The sequence below is a fragment of the Rutidosis leptorrhynchoides genome, unplaced genomic scaffold (assembly GCF_046630445.1).
Source record: "Rutidosis leptorrhynchoides isolate AG116_Rl617_1_P2 unplaced genomic scaffold, CSIRO_AGI_Rlap_v1 contig107, whole genome shotgun sequence".
NCBI classification, from domain to species: Eukaryota; Viridiplantae; Streptophyta; class Magnoliopsida; order Asterales; family Asteraceae; genus Rutidosis; species Rutidosis leptorrhynchoides.
In genome coordinates, this window is record NW_027266363.1 from 63202 (window position 1) to 82352 (window position 19151).

The 19151-nt window shown below is 37.9% G+C and overlaps 3 protein-coding genes across 3 annotated transcripts; all 3 read right to left on the reverse strand.

Annotated features, from left to right (window-relative positions):
* Positions 1–1785: 1785 nt before the first annotated feature.
* Positions 1786–3374, reverse strand: LOC139881046 (serine/threonine-protein phosphatase 7 long form homolog). The gene is made up of 3 exons (XM_071865584.1): positions 2512–3374; positions 2331–2418; positions 1786–2238 (listed from the first exon to the last, which is right to left on the reverse strand). The coding sequence occupies exons 1-3, from the start codon at positions 3372–3374 to the stop codon at positions 1786–1788; spliced, it is 1404 nt and encodes a 467-aa protein (XP_071721685.1).
* A 1863-nt stretch (positions 3375–5237) lies between these two features.
* Positions 5238–9269, reverse strand: LOC139881047 (formin-like protein 3). Its single transcript, XM_071865585.1, is given in 9 exon segments — positions 5238–5728; positions 5731–6333; positions 6452–6617; positions 6619–6646; positions 6734–6963; positions 6966–7249; positions 7323–7731; positions 8000–8146; positions 9252–9269. Coding segments are annotated over 9 exon segments (2376 nt in total).
* Positions 9270–13059: 3790 nt separating this feature from the next.
* LOC139881048 (beta-amylase-like) lies at positions 13060–15099 on the reverse strand. Its single transcript, XM_071865586.1, is given in 8 exon segments — positions 13060–13251; positions 13336–13506; positions 13509–13577; positions 13652–13861; positions 13932–14198; positions 14285–14449; positions 14533–14931; positions 15022–15099. Coding segments are annotated over 8 exon segments (1551 nt in total).
* Positions 15100–19151: the final 4052 nt, after the last annotated feature.

A 19151-nucleotide genomic window follows, 5' to 3' on the forward strand; every position in this document is an offset into this window, starting at 1 on the left:
CTCAAACATTCGAACATAATAGGATGGATGCGAGGCGGTACGAGGTATCCTCCTACCCAAATTCTCCCGGCCGTACGTTCAATGTTAAATGTCCTCCGTTGCGTCTCGGAGTTCCGGGCCGGCAACATACTGTACAATTTGACATGGGTTCATGCACATGTTTAGAGTGGGACACTTACAGGATTCCGTGTTCTCATGCAATGGCTGTTGGAAAGGCACTGGGCGTTCATCGACTAGATCTGGTCCATCCTTGTCACACATGGAATGGTTGGAGAAAACAGTTCAGTGGTGTGTTCCATCCTCTGCCTAATGAGAATCCCGATCCCGATTTTTTGCTCCTACCGGATGACAGTCGGACGGTACATCATTCCGAACGAGGTCGCAGAAGAAATAATAGACGACGATTGGGCGCGAGGGACTACGCGAGGAGAACAGGTCAAAGGACACGAAGGTGTAGTAACTGCAATGGTGCAGATCACGACAGGAGGGTCATGCACGTTAACTCATCCACCTGCCGATAGACGTCCGTTGAACATGTTGTACGATCCATACGGACTTCATGGAAATGCGCCTCTCGATGATGACGAGTACGATGACGATTTCGAAGATTCCGACTACGATGGATCGGAGAGTGATGACGAAACTAATGAGTCTGATGAGGATGATGATGGAGGTTCCGATGATGAATAATGTAATGTGTAATTTATGTCAATTTTCTAGTTATTGAGAAATAAAACATGAAGTATTAATTCGAACACATTTATTACAAATATAACTGAAAACTCATAACATATTAAAATATATAGAAAAAAAAATAAGTCATGGATAAACCCAACTGTCCCTCCTCTGAATCTGGCCCCGGTTGCGGCGATCCCGTGGGTCCAACGGAGGATCCTCTGCTGGTGGGTCGGGAACGTGTCAGTCTGAGAGTGGACGCCCTGTGAACTCGAGCCGATACCTAAGCCCATCTGAACGTCTGCAGAATATGAGCGACGAGGAGTCTCGTACGGCGTAGGATGCTGCTGCTGATACTCACCGCCGCCCATAATCTCATTCCATGTGTACTCTACGGGTCCGGAAGTCCCATGTGCAGCCTGAGGTACGAACTGATGACCTGAAGCCGTCTCGTCGGTCAACTGATCCGCACTGAAATCCTGGCCGCATAATATATCAAGGAACCTGGCGTTCACCTCGTCTGAATACAACCCACCGCTCCCCACCGTCTGTGCATCTGTCGCAGTACCTAATGGCGGCTGGTCGTCGGAAGTAGAGTGATCGGAAGCAGCAGGATGATCTGATACAGAACGTCGACTACTCCCAGCTGGACGGGAGGGCCCCGCCTCATCACGACGATCATAGACAGGATGTCCGCCGGTAACACTGCGACGAGAAGGCCCCGCCTCATCGGGAAGAGGGACTTCAGGAGGAGTCACTCTGGGACGTCTACCGCCTATCCGTCCCCTTAAGCGACTCAGAAACGACCTGAGTTGTGGAGGATTATAACTCTGACTGGGATTCTCGTGGACGACTCCTTCATCCGTAGTATCGGTGGTATAGACGATCGGCATGCCAGTAGCCTGCATGGTGTCCTTGATCCTGGCCGATATCTGCCTGTAATTCTCCGCATGCTCGGCGAGATAATCGACTCCTCTAAACTGCTCATGTAGCTCCGCTGTCCAACGCATCAGGCTACTAAACTCTACGCTCTGCAATTACATGTTTCGTAAAATAAAATGCGAGTTAAAAATTGACAGCACAGAATGAACGCATCATACTAATTAATCATTAGTAGAACGTACCGCAGCGTGTGATGGAATCGGTGCGCCCATGGTAGCCTGAAGCGGGAGGCATATGACCGGGATCCTGTACAAACTCCACGGTCCTCCGTGCGTACCATGGAAGGTAATCGTCATCCGCAGTGGGCTGATCTGTACGGAAACCCATAACGACACGGTTAGCTCGATCGTTCCACTGCGCAACGTAATCAGCATGCTCTCGTGCCCAATTCTTGGGGTGGGACGATCTCTTAAATCTGTGCAATCTCTGAATATCGGCTCCTGGCAGAGGATCGATTGGAATGAATTGGCTGCATCCAAACTTACGCATCACCCTGTCTGGGTAGTGTGCCTCCACGACATAGTAGAAGTGGAGAGGCACTCTGGACATCCAAATGTTCTGCCCCTGACGGCATCCAGCCGGTAAAGAGTCCATGTGGCCGGCGTATGGAGTCCAATCGAACTAAAAGGGAGCAAACAAGATAAATTTTATAAATAAATTCATGATATTGACGAATTATTTAGAATACGACGAGAATCGGGAAGAGGGAGTACCTGCGACGGAGACATCAGAGATAGCTGATCTCTATAAGCCAGGAGGACGTGACTCGGAACAGTGGTCATGGACAACGGTCTGGTCCACCTGCGCATGAAAATCGTGAAATTGAGATGCAACCCAAAAAAAAATAAAGCGTGAATTTATTAAGTTATGTAATTTGAGGAGTCGTTAACTAACCGTGCTGCGAATGGGAATCCATGTGGCTCCACATATCCACGACCAAATCTCGGTCTAGCCTTGCGTAACCTGGACCACGCCCAAGTCTGCACCAGTAGGCCGCACATGTTCGTGGAATTCTCTCCAGAACGTGCAGAATCGCACAAGGCGCGATAAGTGTACGCAAGAAGGGCGCTGCCCCAACTCAACTCACCGCAACGCTTCGGATCTTCCAGGAGCTGCAGCAGGAAAAGATCAATCTTGTTCTGGCTCTTATCTGGAAAGAAGCATCCAGCCAGCAACAAAGCGACGTGACACTTGACCCTCTGCAGCGCCTCCTCATCCGAAATATCTACGACTGTATGGGTCCGCTGCAGGTGCTCTTTTATGCTCGAAAGAAGAATTGCTGTCCTACCATCCCTCTTCTGCGTAAAGCCCAAAAGCCTAAACAGGTACCCGGGGATGTCCTCTGGTGCTGGATATGACTCTCTACCCATAACGGGCAAACCATCAACACGCAAACCTAGTAATACCTCAACATCTTCGAGCGTGATGGTCGCCTCGCCCACGCATAAGTGGAAACTGTGCGTTTCCGGCCTCCATCGCTCGGCCAGGGCTGTCAGGAGATGGCGGTCGTAATCCATGTAGCCCACGGTCGATACTAACCCAAATCCCATCTCAGTAATGTACTCATCCACCCGGCGTATGTGATAGATTTCTAACTCCATACACTCCCAAAAAAATGAATCTGCTCTCCGTACAAGTAGTGGCTTATCGCATTGGTCGTCCGATGCGTAAATATGGAGAGATCGATGTTGCGGCTGAAACCACAACAGATCTGGGATCTTTGGTCCCTGAGGAATCCATGATGATCTCTGCTCCATAATCTACGACAGATAAAATTACACGTTACTTAAACTTAATAAACAATTATATACATTTCATATATCATCATTAAAAATTAATTCAATTTGATATTAATTTTATAAATTTTTTAACATAATCGGACCGGAAAATCGGATCGAAAAACGAACCGGAAATCGAACCGGACCGAACCGGAAAATCATAATCGGAAATTCGACCAGGAAAATCAAACCGGACCGAACCGGAAATTGAGACGGACCGAACCCAAAATCGAACCCAAAAACAATCAAGCAAACCGGAAAATCTAACCACAAAATCAGCCCTAAATTCTACACAATATCTAATTTCTAACAAAATTTCCACAGAAAAACAACTACAATTTCAATAATTTAACACCATATTACACAAAAATTGGAATTTAAATTACTTAAACACAATATTATAGAAAAATTAAAAAAAAATACCTCAAGGAAGAAGAAGCCTAGGCCGGACGGAATCTGCTCGGTTTGACACGGGAAGAGGCGGCTGCCGGTCGGATTCTGGTCGGAAACAGAGGAAGAAGACGAGAAGGAGAGGGAGAAGGAGAAGGAAAGGAAAGGGAAAGGCACGGCGGTGCTGTATAAAGACTTGTCCCGGTAACGGGGTAACCGGGAACTATTCCCGGTAACGGGAGCACCGGGAATAGCTTCTCTGTATGCGTGACACGTGGCGGAGCGTGCCTTGTCCCGGTAACGGGGAAACCGGGAATAGCTTCCCGGTAACGGGATCACCGGGATTACTAATTGCGTAATTATTAAACGGATCCCGGTAACGGGATTATCGGGAATGGTATAAGTGTTCAGGTGAGGCAAATTTTTTATTTTCGTGTTCAGGTATTATACGGATTATATACAATTATAATTCGCCGCTAATTTTGGTTTCCCAACTTATTTTAGTCGGTAAATATTATTTCATGCACTTTTTTTGTTTTAAGTTATAAGTTATGGATTTCATACATCAAAACAATGGGAGTCAAGAATGCGATTCCTACGTTCCTACACAGATCAGCGTATCGATTTTCATTTTTTGAACGGACAGATAGAAGTGGTAGGAACTTAGTTTCAAAACGTAGGATCAGTAGGACTGCGTTGATACCGTTTTCATCTTATGCTTTGTTAAATTTTAAAATTTTAAAATTTTAGTCCTTAATTTTTTTTAATATTCTTTTCGGTATTTTTTTTATATATTTAATATAAGTAGGAACTTTCAGAACATAACATGCATACCATTACTCCTTTCACATACCATCTTCCGTTCCTATCGAAAAATACGATTTTGACTATCTTGCTCTAAAAGCTCGAGGCTTCTTGAGGCTCCAGCTAGCAGAAGCAGACACATATTAAAGGAAAAAAAATATTACTCCTTTCGTATTCGAATAGGTATCGTTTTTGAAGATTTTCCTTTATCTTTAAATAATCGTTATTTTTAATATTTCAATATTCTACTTTCATATTTACCCTCTACTAACCCTCTCCCAATAATATACTAAATACCAAAGGCAAATTAGTCCCCATAATCTACCTAACTACCTACATACATAAACTTGCACTGTATTTCAAGTCTGAATCATATTACACGTATTGTGAAGTGAAATACTAGAAAGTTTCTAACTTTATTAGACGAAACAACATTACATTTCCATGAACAACATTCTTCCAAGTTACATTATCTCATTGATATGCATCCCCTTTCCAAGGAGTTATTACTTCCAACTCTACATTGTTCGTCACTTGATGATGAGTTGTTCAAGCCTGATGACCAAAGGAAGAAAACAATATTCAGGAATTTTCCTAGGAAATTGCTTTCTAGGAAAAAATTACATACTTGCCTATCAAAAATGGAAGCTAAGAAGAATCACTATCTTCTGAGCTGGAACAATGCATTCTCCGTTCTTTAATTGACGGAAAGAGCTGCTGCTGCTGCTGAAGATCTACTGCTTGTTTCCGGTGTTTGGGTGACCCCGTTGGAGAATTTCTCTTGGAAGTCGTGATCACAGGTTTTGGAATGCAAGTGGTTGCAACTTCCTTGCAGGCTTTATCTAACATTACTAGGAAATCGCGTACAACTGCAAATAAACGCAATCCTTCATCCTTCCCTGCATTTCCGTGAAAATAATCCGCTGTACTCTTTACTAGAGCCATTATCCTCTTCTCTTCCTCCGTCAACCACTTAATATCAGATTCTGCTCGTTCCAGAAAACTAGATACTGAATTACCAAAATCCCCCTCTTCGTCGAAATTCTTAACCTCATTTGTTAGGAATTCGTTAGTTTTTGCTAACGAATTCCTCAATTTAGAAACCGTTGACGTTATGGAATCAGCGTCTATGGCTGCTCCTTCTTGATATCTTCTAGTTCGCCACTTAAACCTGAAACCACCTTCAGACCAATTCTTCGGTAGTCCTTTAATGCATCGGGATTCGAATCTTCAACTACGAAATCCTCTGTCTTCACACTGGTGAGGCTCGCTCTTGCTGTTCGTATAGCTCTTATTCCTTCGAATCGGATGATCTCTTGTACGACGAAATGCAAGAGCGTCGTTTTTCCGTCGATTCCCTTTACATCGGAAAGTTTTAAAAGCGTATCTAGCCTAAAGGCCATTGCACCACCTCGGTATGTACCATCATTCATTCGATTTCCAGTCTTGAGAACTGCTTCTAGAAGCTTTAGGAATAGCCTGCTGCTTCTTAGGTTTTTGCAAGCCACCTCAAGTGTTAGGAAGCAATCCTTAAGCCCTGTGACTTCTTCCTGAGCCGAACTCATGAACACTAATGCCTCAATTCTTTTGAAAGCAAATGGGATTTCAATCAGTACTTTGAGAAACCGTTCAGCGGGGCCCAGTTGAGAAAGATCTCCGGCGAATAACCTAAGTTTCAGTTCCTCCTCTGATGTTGGTGCCATCTTTAACAAAGTTCCAAGCAACTCCACTGGAAGCTCATTGCCTGATTCAATGAATAAAAAAACATTGAAAAATTCTCCCTACTTATTAGAATAGTAGTCGTGTTTCCTTTGAGAGACAAATAAAAAGTGGATGTACAACTAATGGACTTTTATGCTTACCTTCATGGAGGGCATCAACTACTTCTTCCGTTGTGACATTCAATGCTCGTAGAAGAATCGATAAATTCTGCGCTTTTCGCCTATCGATAATCTGAATAAACTGGGATGAGGATTCTGCACATTCTTTCTTTCGATTCTTTCCCTTACTGTCGCTGGTGTAACCAAAACAACGATTCTATCATTTCCTCATTGAACCTGCAAAGTTTTTTGTACCATAACTCAATCATTCTCATAATAATTCAATAAAAAAATTCTAGCTAATATAAGTTTGTATGTTCTTACTGAAACGATCCTGCACTGATCTCATGCCAAACCATTTGCTGACCAGGGCTAGCCATAACCTTATCCCAGAAAAATGGCTTTAGTTTTGTTCTAGAAGATACAGATTCGTTATCAGGATTATTCGAAACACAAGAACCGCTCTGTACTCTCCGATGAGGCCCTAGAGGTGAAGGTTTCGGCGGGGCAGGAGGTGGACGAATACCTTTAAAAGGTGGCGGAGCTGGTGACATGACTTAGGTGGAGGAGCTGGTGGAGGTTTAGGAGGAGAAGCCGCCGGTGCCGGTGGTGGGACCGGAGGTGGAGGAATTTGTTTTCCTGGAGGAGGTTTTAGGGGAAGTTTTGGCAGATTTGGCAATTGCAAGACAGAATTAACTACTTCTGATGATGGAGAATTATCCGAATCGAGATTTTCCGTCTTGATAGACAAATTGCTAGCAATGGCGGTACTCTTTGTACTATTTGTTCTGAAATCCTTGAAACTAGAATTTCCTATACTTACAGACATCGACGAAGAACCTGAAAGAAAAATGAAAAGATCGAAATTTTCAGAATAGGAAAAACAAATAAACACAATTTTGAGTAGTGGTACCTGAGAGATCACTCATGGTTACGCCGAGAAGCGGCCTATCACCAGCACTTGGGCCCACTGTCTCAATAGTAGCAGGTGGGAAGCAACATAGGAAGAACAAGGCGACGATTATGAAAGTCGACGTGGCATTCAGTGCTATAGCAATATACAATTCTGTTCTACTTTCTTCATGATTATGATGTTTAGAATCAGTTTCAGAAGCAGAATCACCGGCTAGGATTCGTCTAGGAGCATTTGGAAAATAGAAAAGCAGCTCGAACCTCCTGATGAACCAATGCTTCATGCCGAATTGAATTTTATGATTATCACTATTTGCTCTAGTTGTGTTATGGAAATGCAAATTAATGTCTTTTGAAAGATCTTTTCTGTCTATCAACTCTTTTCTGCTATGAAATCTCTTTCTGGCTGCCTGTCATGACAAATTTTCTTTAAATATACATGGAGAATTTTCGCAGCCATCTTTTCTTGAAGATACAATTCTCAATACATTTGCATAACAAGGTACAATTTAACTTTTGCGAAAAATACTTATGTAGCGAAAAAATAACAAATGTGCTCAAAAGTAAATCGAAAGCAATCAAAAGGGCAAACTCTAGTACACTTATAAGGCTCTTCGCTTTGGGGGTAATTCGAAAGCAATTGGTAAAGAAAAATTTATATGAAGAATGAGAACATACCAAATCTTTGGATATTTCAGGGGATTTCAAGGCAGAAGAAGTTTGTAATTTTCTCCTTTTCTTGCCATGAATATTGTTTCCAGAAGCCAACGGGAAAAGTAGAAATAAGAAAACAAGTGTGTGAGCAGGTCTTCTCATTTCCATTCCCTATGATCAATTTCACCATTGTAAACAAATAGCTCTTCTCATTTCACCCCCATAGAATAAATTAATTAGCTTTTTTCTTCATAGGTCTCTCCCCATCTCCTGCAACAAAAATGCATTATCCAATGTTTCTTGAAACCTAGAAAACTCTAGAAAACCAATAATGTTTTTTAACAAGAAGCTGGGCCTTGTATATCTTGCCGATTAATCCAGGTAATATTGACGCACCAGAATAAAATCCTGAGGAACTGCATCATAATTTTTTTTTTCCTGATTTTCTTTTCTTCAAGGTTTTTTTTTTTTTTTTTTGGTTCTCCTCAGGATTTTTTGTTTGTGCTTCAAAATGTTACCTGTTTCTCGGAGACAGAGGAGAAACAAATTGTCACACAGCAGAAAAAAGGACATGACAAGAAGTAATGTGGGGCTCCTAATATCCTTCAGTTTGTTTTGTTTCCATATATATAAATATGTTTAACTCCTCTTCTTAGATTATTTTTCTATCTATTTATTTATTTACTAATACTTGTAATATTTTAATTTAATATTTCTGTCTGTTGTTTGTCATTTTAATTTGAGTAGTGCACTCGAGTCAACATTTTTAATTTTTGGAAAAAATTCAAGTCAACTTATGTGTCTGAGAAAATAATGATACAAAATTCAGAAATATAGGACATTACGCAGGAATTAAGGAGGTGCTGAGTTTTGACTTCATGACCATGAGAGGATTATTATTTCTATTTTAGAAAATATTATCTGTATATAAAATTCTCTTTTAATAAGATAGTATAAGATGAAAAATAGAAAAGATGAACGTATAAGAAGTTGGACTATTGGGAAATCAAAGATCAAGATTTACTGTAACTTATTTCATCCGACTCGGAATCTGAACGTTGCTGTTGAAGCTCATTATCAAACACAAGTCACTCTCCTCGAAATAAGCATCGACAATTGTTCTTAAACGAGATTATAGTCGCAGTAAGTAAATAAAAATGGCATCAAGTGTGTCAAGACCAACAACAACAATAACAAAACCACAAGTAAATCAGGCGTACTGTACACATAGGCTTTCAAATTTCACTTCCCTAAGCATATCATCAGTATTTTATACCTGCTCACTGCAATTCATCTTCAGTGACCTTCTTCCCGCATTTCTCTCATCTAAGGATCTGCACAAGCACGTTTAATATTCATTATGGAATAATAGACAAATCGATTGAGACCAAACATATAGGAGCTGTCTCAATACTGCATTCTTCTTTCTTTTTCATATTATAGAGAATATTAAACAAACCTGTTTGCTTGCTACCACTTTCTGTTCGCCCTTTCTTGTTTTCAGCTGGAGTGCTCGAGGAGAAAGTCCGCTTACCTCCATTCTTGTTCTGCACTTCTTTATCAGGCAATATGTTCTTAAGGCTTTGAGCGTTAGTGCTCTGTTGACAGTTTTCCCATTCGTTTTGAATCAGCTTCATAAAGTGGACATCTGCATATTCTGATTCAAGCTTGTAATCCTTAATGCAATTAAGGACAGCTGTCAGATCGGAGATCCTTTTGTTTCTAGCTTCATTCTTTGCTGCACTTAATCCTTTTCCAACCATGATGGTCTTGCTAGCATTATTCTCAGAATGCTTCACAAAATCTTTTAGGAGTGACATGGGTGGATACTGGGCAGTCAGTTCAAATGCCAGGACAAATTTTATTGCATCAACATGTTGACCATTCTCCACAAGTTTCTGAATAAAACCTGCCACAAAACATGTTTATGAAAATTCAGATTAAAATTATTAAATAAATTGATAACTAAAGAAGCAAATATTGGTTAGCAAGGAAACAAAAACCTGTTATCTTATCTCCAAAGGCAAGAAGTCGCAGCACTTTAGGAGTTTCAGTATGTTGAGCAACGACCTCCAAATAATTTAAGAGTAGATTAGCATCAAAACTATCAGCTAATCCGTAAATACCCACAAGCAACAAAAATCCAAAAACCTCCAGAGAAGGATCGGTGTCAACTCCCATCTTTGTAAACCAATCCAAGGCGATTTTTTTGGCTTCATTCTTCACATCGTGTTTGATTGGAGGGGAAAGCCTCATCAATTGCTCGAGTAGGAGAATACAACTACTCCTTACAACAAGCTCTTCAAACTCTTTATCGCCTCCGCTCACATGTGGAGGATAAAATCCTTCTAACGCTTGCAAAACTAGCATAGCAGGGTCGGAAGATAACTGTAGAGCCATAAACACTTCATCTCGCATAGAACAGTGTTCCTTCCACCTTTCATTTAGAAATATTTGTAACTCCTTTCCGCCCATAGTAAAAGAAAACTGAATGTTTACATTTCTTAAACATGGAGCCTCGTTTAATGGTGGACATGTTTCTACTGGCTCGACATTCTCTTGAGAAGGTATCTTATCTTTTGACTGAGGATAATTAGACTGATTTTCAAACCGCTTCTGGTTCAATTCTAGTTCTCTAAGTTCCTCATCTAACTTCTTAAATTTCCTAGCCAACTCTTCAAAATGACTATCCTTTGAAGCAGATTCTTTATCACGTTCTTGAACTTTCTTCTCTCTTAATGCCAGTTCAGTAAGCTTTTCCTCCATCTGCTTCTCCTTCAGTTTGAACTGCTCCTCAAGTTTCTTCTCCTTCAGTTTGAACTGCTCCTCAAGTTTCTTCTCTTTAGAGACAAGTTCGCGGCGTTGAACGTCGACCTGTATCTGTTTCAGTACAACTTTATTCTCTCTCGATGCCACTTCAGCAAGCGTTTCCTCTATTTGCTTCTCCTGCAATTTGAACTGGTCCTCGAATCGCTTTGCTTTAGACATAAGATCTTTGGACATTTCTTCGATTTGACCTTGTCTAATGTCCAGCTGTTTCTGATGCCATGCAACTAGTCTAGTGCTTTTTGTAACTTTCTTCTCTCTCAACGCAACTCCATCAAGCCATTCTTCTAACTGTTTCTCCTTGAGTTCAATCTGCTCCTCGAATTTCCTCTCTTCAGACACAAGTTTGCTGAACCTTTCATCAATCTGAAGACTTTTTAAAACCATCTTGGTTTGTTGAACCTCAAGCTGTTGCTGACTCAAAGCAACTCCTTTAGACCTTTCTTCAACTTGCTTCTCCTTCAATTCAAGTTCTTCCTCCCTTAGTCCAACCTTTCGGACCCATTCCTCAATTTTTTTTTCTTTCGATTCTACATTCAACTTTTCATCTGCAAGTTTCTTTTGAGCAAGTTTAAGTTGCTCCTTCTCCAATTCCAACTCTTCAGTACATTCATGGATTCTGTGCTGTCCTAAATTAATTTTTGTTGCACATTCTTCAAGTACCTCATTCTGTTCAAGCAGTCTTGTCTCCCAGGCAAGCAGTCTTGTCTCCCAGGACTTGAGTTTGTTAGATTTCTCCTCCAATTTCTTGTAATCTGATTCAATATTTTTAGAAATTGCTTCAATCTCAGCCTCCTTTTCATCCTCAAACCCATCACCGGTCGATTCTTCAACCAGAGCCAACCGTCTGTTTGTTTCAGCTAAATCCTCTGTTTTTTCACTAGAGCAAGATGGCATATTTTCTTCATTCATTGATGCAACCTAAACGAAAAAATAAACCCTTTGAAAATGGCAAAGCTAAAACAGTTGCGTCCAGAACATACTCAGTCGGGAAAACGAAAAATCGAATACTAAAAACCCGCAATTTGCCAAAAAAAGAAAAAGTCGAAGCTAAAATTCGATGATAAAGTAGCGAGCTTTACCTTAGAGAAGAATGATTTCTTGTGTACTCGAACGAAGAAGAAGGCACCTCGATGGTCGTCCAGCTCTGCTCTAGGGTTTGTGATGCGAGTGATTGCAGATGTTTTTTGCTTTCACTTTCAGCATTTGTGAGTTGCAAAGAGTGTGAGTGAGTGAGCGAGCAAACCAGAAGCCATAAACACGGTAGGAGAAGGGTATTTCGGTACATTGAGATAAAACACTGGCAGTAAGGAAACTTTACTGATCCATCGATATAACTTGACAAAAGTATAGTCCACTCATCAAATAGCTTGCCGTTTTTCTTTTTGAGTACGTATACATTACTCCCTCATATTTTATTTTTAATATTTTTTTAATTTTTCATATTTTTTTATTAATTTAAAAGTTTTTCACGTATCTGCTAACGACAAAAATACCCTTCTGTTGGTAATTTTATCTGCGCGGCATCTACGTGACGCTTCGTGGGATCAATTTATGTCTAGTCAGCTAACGAAATTATATAAGTGAGATATGTATCAGTGACATATCACAAAATTTTGCCACGTCACAAAATTTTGAAAATAAAATGTGATTTTTTATTGATGTGTCAGAGTTTTTATGAGTCAGATTACACATGTCACAAATATATTGGTCCGTTTGCTGATTAGGCGTCATTAGGTGCCACATGTGCAAGATTAACGGCGGAAGGATTTGTATGGATGCTAGCGAAAAACGTGAATATTTTTTAGGCTAACGAAAAACGTGAAAGACTAAAAAAGTGTTACAAGTAAAATGTGAGGGATGAAAATATATATATATATTTTTTTTATGGATAACTTGCAGTTACCCACTCACATCTTTATAATGTAGACTTGTATGACTGTAATTGTCATTTCTATGGACTCAAATGCTTAGTTTTGGACAAAAAGGAGGAAACTTTACATTACGTACCCTTGTTCTGGAAGTAATTGCAAGAATGGTGTTTGATAAAATGCTTGACAGAGATTTTGACTTCATCTATCACAATGTTATCATGGTATTTGGTTCTTGTATTATCTCTGGTAACAGTAAGTTTCAAATATAATTGTGCATTTAAGCCATTAATGAAAATGCAGATTCTTTTATTTAAAAAAACTGAACTTTTAATCTGTTTTTTTTCCATCATCGTGGTATGTTCCCTCTACCTATAAAGTATCAGTTCACATGAACAGAGATACAAGCTTATCTATCAAACTAGCCGATGCACCACCAACACTCATATCTGTTTCTTCATTCCATGTAAATGGCTCCATTGGCTTGGTTGCTTCCAAAAGTTCCTCTGTCAATTTCGGCTTTGATGGTTCGAGTGGAGTTATAGCATGATTGTACTTTTCAGGATCTCGACAGAACTCCTGCAAATTAGGAGAAGAGAAGTATTCAAGGCAAATATGTAAGCTCTTTATTTAGAATGTCCACATCATATATTGATTACTTACTTGATCAGCATGAATTTTCTTCACAAATATCTTGAATATCCTGAAATTCGTTGCTTGTAGTAGCTTGTCTGATAAACGAAGATAGGTTACACCGAGCATTCTCAATTTTGGTGCTTCCTCCTTGTTAATTCCATTTGGCCTTGCATTTAACAGTATTTGATTATAAGCCGAGATCTATCATATCTTGGGAGTGCATTCTCTCCTGTAACTTCAATGTTCTCTCTCCATCCTGCACTCAGAACCTGCAAAATACTCTTCGACTAAGGATTCCTACATATGTATTTCAAGAAAGTGACGACTATGTTATAATTATTACCTGTTGAACTAGTTCCTGGGGCCCACATTTAGCAGGATAACTCTGTTCTGCGTTTCTCATCTCAAGACAAGTGAAATTTAAGATGGCATGGTGCCTCGATAAGATTCTAGCAATCGGACGATATCCATCCCTATCGTTTAAGTTGTAGTATCCAGAAGTTAGCTCTGCTGCATGACATTCATCTTTATACCACCAATGTATTCCAGATACCTGTCGGTCATCATTAATTCACATAAAAATTATATACAATATACAATAAGGTAAGGTTTGGCATACTTACTTTAGCCGCTAACTTGATTTTGCAGCCCAGGAATGCTTTGTTAGCCTGTTCGAGGATTTCATCACCATGGATCAATAACTGATTAGAATACCAAGTCAAGAAGAACCTTCCTTGTTCAGTAAGGCATGTCCCATTATTTGATCTAAAGAAGCCTGTTGATTGAGGTTTGTCATTATATTCTCCTGCATTATCCGGTAACTCCCATTCAGGATGGCCTGCACTTGTCGCTGCTTCTTTGAATCTCACTTTGAGGTATTTGTCATAACACTGAAAGTCATAATTAATACTCCTAATTAATTAGTGCTATATCATATCATAGTAGTAATTTTTACTCCTATTTAAATAAACCTAACCTGAAATTCTCCAATGCCAGGGAATACCCATCCTTGACTTTCTGGATAAGAAGGATATCTAAGCTCCCCAGCAGGACCAAGCCCTACTTCAATATCTACGATGAGTCCTGATTCTATAAAATCAGACATTTCTTCCCTGAAACTCTTCATATAGTCATTATACATCTGCGAAATCATTTCCTAAACATGAACCTATTATACACACACAAGTAGTAATTAAGTAAAGAAAATAAAATTAGTAAAGTTGCCTAAATTGCAGTCCGTCCATGAAAAATTGGCTGATGATCGACACCGATAGTGAGGTATTCCCTATTTCTGTTACCTTTTCTATTAGTGTAGAAGATATCTGGATTTTCGTCACCAATCTGAAGAAGCCATTTGGGAAGAGTTATGGTAACGACATCTCCAATATTTCCACCACATTGGTGAAATGACAGTATAGCTTGTAGCTTGAGATCGGATTGCTGAATGAGTTGGAACAAGCTTCTATAAGCTGACCAGTCATATTGTTTTGGGCCTTTCGATTCAACTATACCCCACCAAACATCCAACATAACCCCATCGATTCCGGCTGCTCTTAGTTCCTTGAGTTGCCGCTCAAGTTTTTCTCTGTTTGCTAAAACGTTGTCTTTTCTGATGACATCCAACTGAAAATCAATCAGAGAGCAGAGTATATAGTATATATATTCAAGTAAAATCTAAAGTTGGATATTATTTGTTTAATATGAGTGACTTACAGGGAGCATAACAAAGATTGGCACATAATTTGGCAACATATGTTCATCGGAAGTGAGAGCTGGTGTTGCAGCCTGCATTTTGTTGATGACTAGATTTTAGTTTTTTCATCTTTTAGATTTGGCCTTTGCATATAAAAATTTGGAAAAATGTGCTTCTGTAAGACGTGGAGTGTCATTTTGCTTATTAGTGGAGCTATTTTGATTTACCGGTATACCCTTCAATTAGGCTTTGGAAAAATTAAAGTCGAGAATATGAGAGATCGGTTCGAAAAATGAACGAATTTGAAAATAAAAATTTAAACTCGTGTAGGAGGCGAGATTTTTCGGACTCAAAATCGACGAATCAGAGCTTTTGAAGAGCTCGAGCCTAGCCGAGCCCGAGCGGTTCACGAACTTTTATGAAAAAATAATAAAATAAAATAATAATATTACTACGACCCTATAATTTTTTTATTTTAATTAGTGGACGAGGGCATAAATATAATTTAATATTAATGATGTAGATTATTTTCATTTAATTTTTTTTTTTTTGCTTTTTATCCATTTAATCTCTTTTTATCGAGGTTAAAAATAATAATTATCATATTAATTAAAAAAATGACATGTTTACCCTCATGCATTGATAAAATATCCATTTGTGAGTCAAAATTGTAATTTGTACTCTTATTTTATTTATAATTTTATTTAAAAGAACAAAAAAACTCGTGAATAGTTCGGTATCAATTGGGATCAGAAGCGAGCCGAGCCCGAACATAAATTTTTAGATTCAAAAATTCTTTTGACTCGATTCGGTTCGACTCGTTCTCATGGCGAGCTCAGCCGAGTCGAGCCGAACAGCTCGTTTTCTGTTTTCTCGCATCTAGGAAAAAGGGTTTTTGGTTCCACAAATTAAGTGGGTAAAACTGTAAAAATACCTTATTTTGCTAGCAAAGTAAGAGTAACAAAATACAATAAAACAATAATAACTCAATATCCCCGAGAAAAACTCGAACTACACCAAATATGCCGGAGGGATTTTTTTTTTTATATGTTGTCTAATAAAATCAACCACATGAAATTCGCTCCCAAAAATTGAAACTCGTAAGTCGAAATACCTTAACTATTAGGTCATATCCTCATCGTTGAAGGAAAATTTTAATTGTAATTATATGGTGGTCATTTTATATTAATCAAATATTCCTTTTGCTGTACATATTATTTGGCGTAGTACAGTAATTCATTTGGGATTTCTTTTTAATGAAAATTCGAATATTAAACCTTCTTCAGTTGCATATTTTTTGTGTGGCACCAAATTATGTTGCCATCCTTCAAAATTCCACAACTCTTTTTGAAGAACTGCATTAGGATTGTTAATTACTGATCAAGTGATTAACCAATTAAACCTGGTTCCTCAAAAATCATAAAAACTGGATTTGATTCTTGAAATCGCCATCATAAGGGAAATTAGAAGTGGCAAAGTATATTCCTCCGTCTGTTAATACATGTATTTAGTCAATATTAATGAATATATATATTTTGATATATCTAAAAAAGATAAAAAAATATATATTAACAGATGGGAGAAGTATAATATATATATACATTATATATAGTATGATGATAATCCCTGGCTTTATTGTTGAAAGTTGATCAGGAGGTTTCATAGTCTGGGAATTTCTAATATTATTGGACCTGACTGCACTCCAATTTCTTCCAATAAAAATAGGGACAGACCTACATGTAATCTAAAGGGATCAGGATCCCATCTAATTTTTTGAATTTTTTTTTTATATTGATATATTCTTACTATGTTCAACCTAAATACTAATATGGTGTATTAGCTTAGTGGTTAGTGCTGGTATTTACATCCTATAAATTTTGGTTCGAATCCCAATCTAGTATTTTTTCCTTTGCCAGCATTTTACTATTCTTACTTTCTTTCGTTTCAAATTTTTTTTTCTACTCAATATTAGATATAAAAAATTACATTCAAATTAAATCTCATACTACTTGATATATGTTTTATATAAACTTCACAATATATCTTTTTATGGTATTTATTTTCTCTATTTGTGTTTAATAATTCTTTATGTAGAAAATAAAATATATTGTTTTTCTTACATTCAATCCATATAACTTTAATTTCATGTACTATATATTTGATTATTTGTTAGCTCTTGGATTTATTGGAAGATCTTTTTCAATAGATATGCTATAAATTTATGTGCCATTTTAAATAATATTTAGTACTGCAATAATATAATAGGGAAACGAGTTTTAAATTCGAAAATCGATTTATGATAAATATTTAATATCCCACCTATTTAAAAAAAATCTAAAATTTTATAGATAATTTGTATTGCAATTCTTATTTACAAACATTGATGTGGTATGGTGGTACAATTATTAGATTTTGAATCATATGGTCTTCGATTCTAAATGTGTTAGCTGATGAGAACAACAAATTTATTAGTAATTTTAAAAAATTCTTATATTTTTTTTTGTGGAGAAAAAAAAAATTCTATTTTCGAGTCCTACCCGATACTCCATCCTGGATCCGCCCCTGAATAGAAACAATCCTGTTTAATTTATTTCCTCCGTCTGTACTTCTCGTTCCATTCAGCAATGGCATTCCACAAACTAAATTCGCCTGCTGAAGCTCCATATTCATTCTTTATTATAAACCCCCCTTAATTATATTCATGTGGTCAGAGCTTTTTCTTCATCATGTTTTGCATTTAAATGAATAGCCATCGTCAATTTCATTTGGATGTATTTCCATCTCCTTTGGAAGTTTCTTCCTGATTTTTTTTTCTTTTTTCTTCTTTTTTTTATATATATATATATATCATATTTATGCTTTTTTTTAAGAAATAAAATCTATTGATTCTTTGTATCAGAGTCATTTACGTAGATTTCAAACGGAATCTATCCCAACCTCTCATTGTGTTTTTTTTTTTTTTTTATAAGAAACCTTTGAATATATTGTATAATACTACTTCCGTTTGGGACGGAGGAAGTATATACCTAAGTGTGAAACGTAGAAAATTTATCTATTAATTAACCAGCGGGTGTGGGTCCGAGGGGTAAAAAACTTGGATCCTTAATCAGTATCTATCGGTTGTTCGAATATTTTGGAGCATAAAAGAAAAAGAGGTCTGATTTTTTGAAATCATTTGTTTATGGATTCATTGAATTCATCATACAAAAATTAAAAATACTATAGATAGCGGTTAATAAATTTTGCCTGCTAAATTCAATTAGTTTACGGGAAAATAAGTTTCTTTATTAGTGCTAAAAAAAATATCTATGTCATACTTACTTAAATCTATTGAGTCTATCAAAGCTGACTCAACCTATTATGGGAGACGAAACCGAAAATAGGACTTATGTACAAAAAAGTTCTTGATAAAAAAAATATATGAAAAGAAAAACTTAAAATAATGCCCATCTGGAGGGGATTTATATTTGGGCAAGAAATTAATTGACCTCTTTTTAAATCAAACTTAAAGATTATGGCTCCACTATCGGACCAGAACGAGAGAGACGACGATATACTCAAACGATGTCGTTTCATCTTCCTATCCAACATCGAGCACATCAATAGAGAACCCAACCAGATCTGTCTACGTCCAACCAGATCCATTCACAGACCAGAGAGAGTCAAACTACGTTTGATAGAGAGACCGAATCGGCTAATTCGATTTTGGAACTGGACAATTTGAGAGAGAGAGAAGAGACCATATCGAGAGACAAATCGAGAGACGTGTTGAGAAAGGGAGACAGAGAGAGGTGGCGATGAGTGAGAGGCTTGAGAGTGAAGAAAAATTAAAGGGTTATTGTAATTCTTTTAAAAGTCCAAGGACACGATGATAAAAATGTTCTAAATCCCAATATCATGATTTTTGGTTGGACTAAACTTGAGCCTTAAAATAGTCAATTTTAGTCCCGTCCATCGTTTTTTTCCCAACCAAACATAGGATTAAACAAAATAATCCAGTCAAATTCAGTCTAGAGGTATTATCATACGGATCCTGATTGTATTAGTACTATATAGTTTTTTATTATCATCTCTTTTAAATGTTACAAATTTATGTAGAGCTCCATTGCTTCGAGATTCTGTCAAAGCTTCTAATTATTGTTTCTTTTGG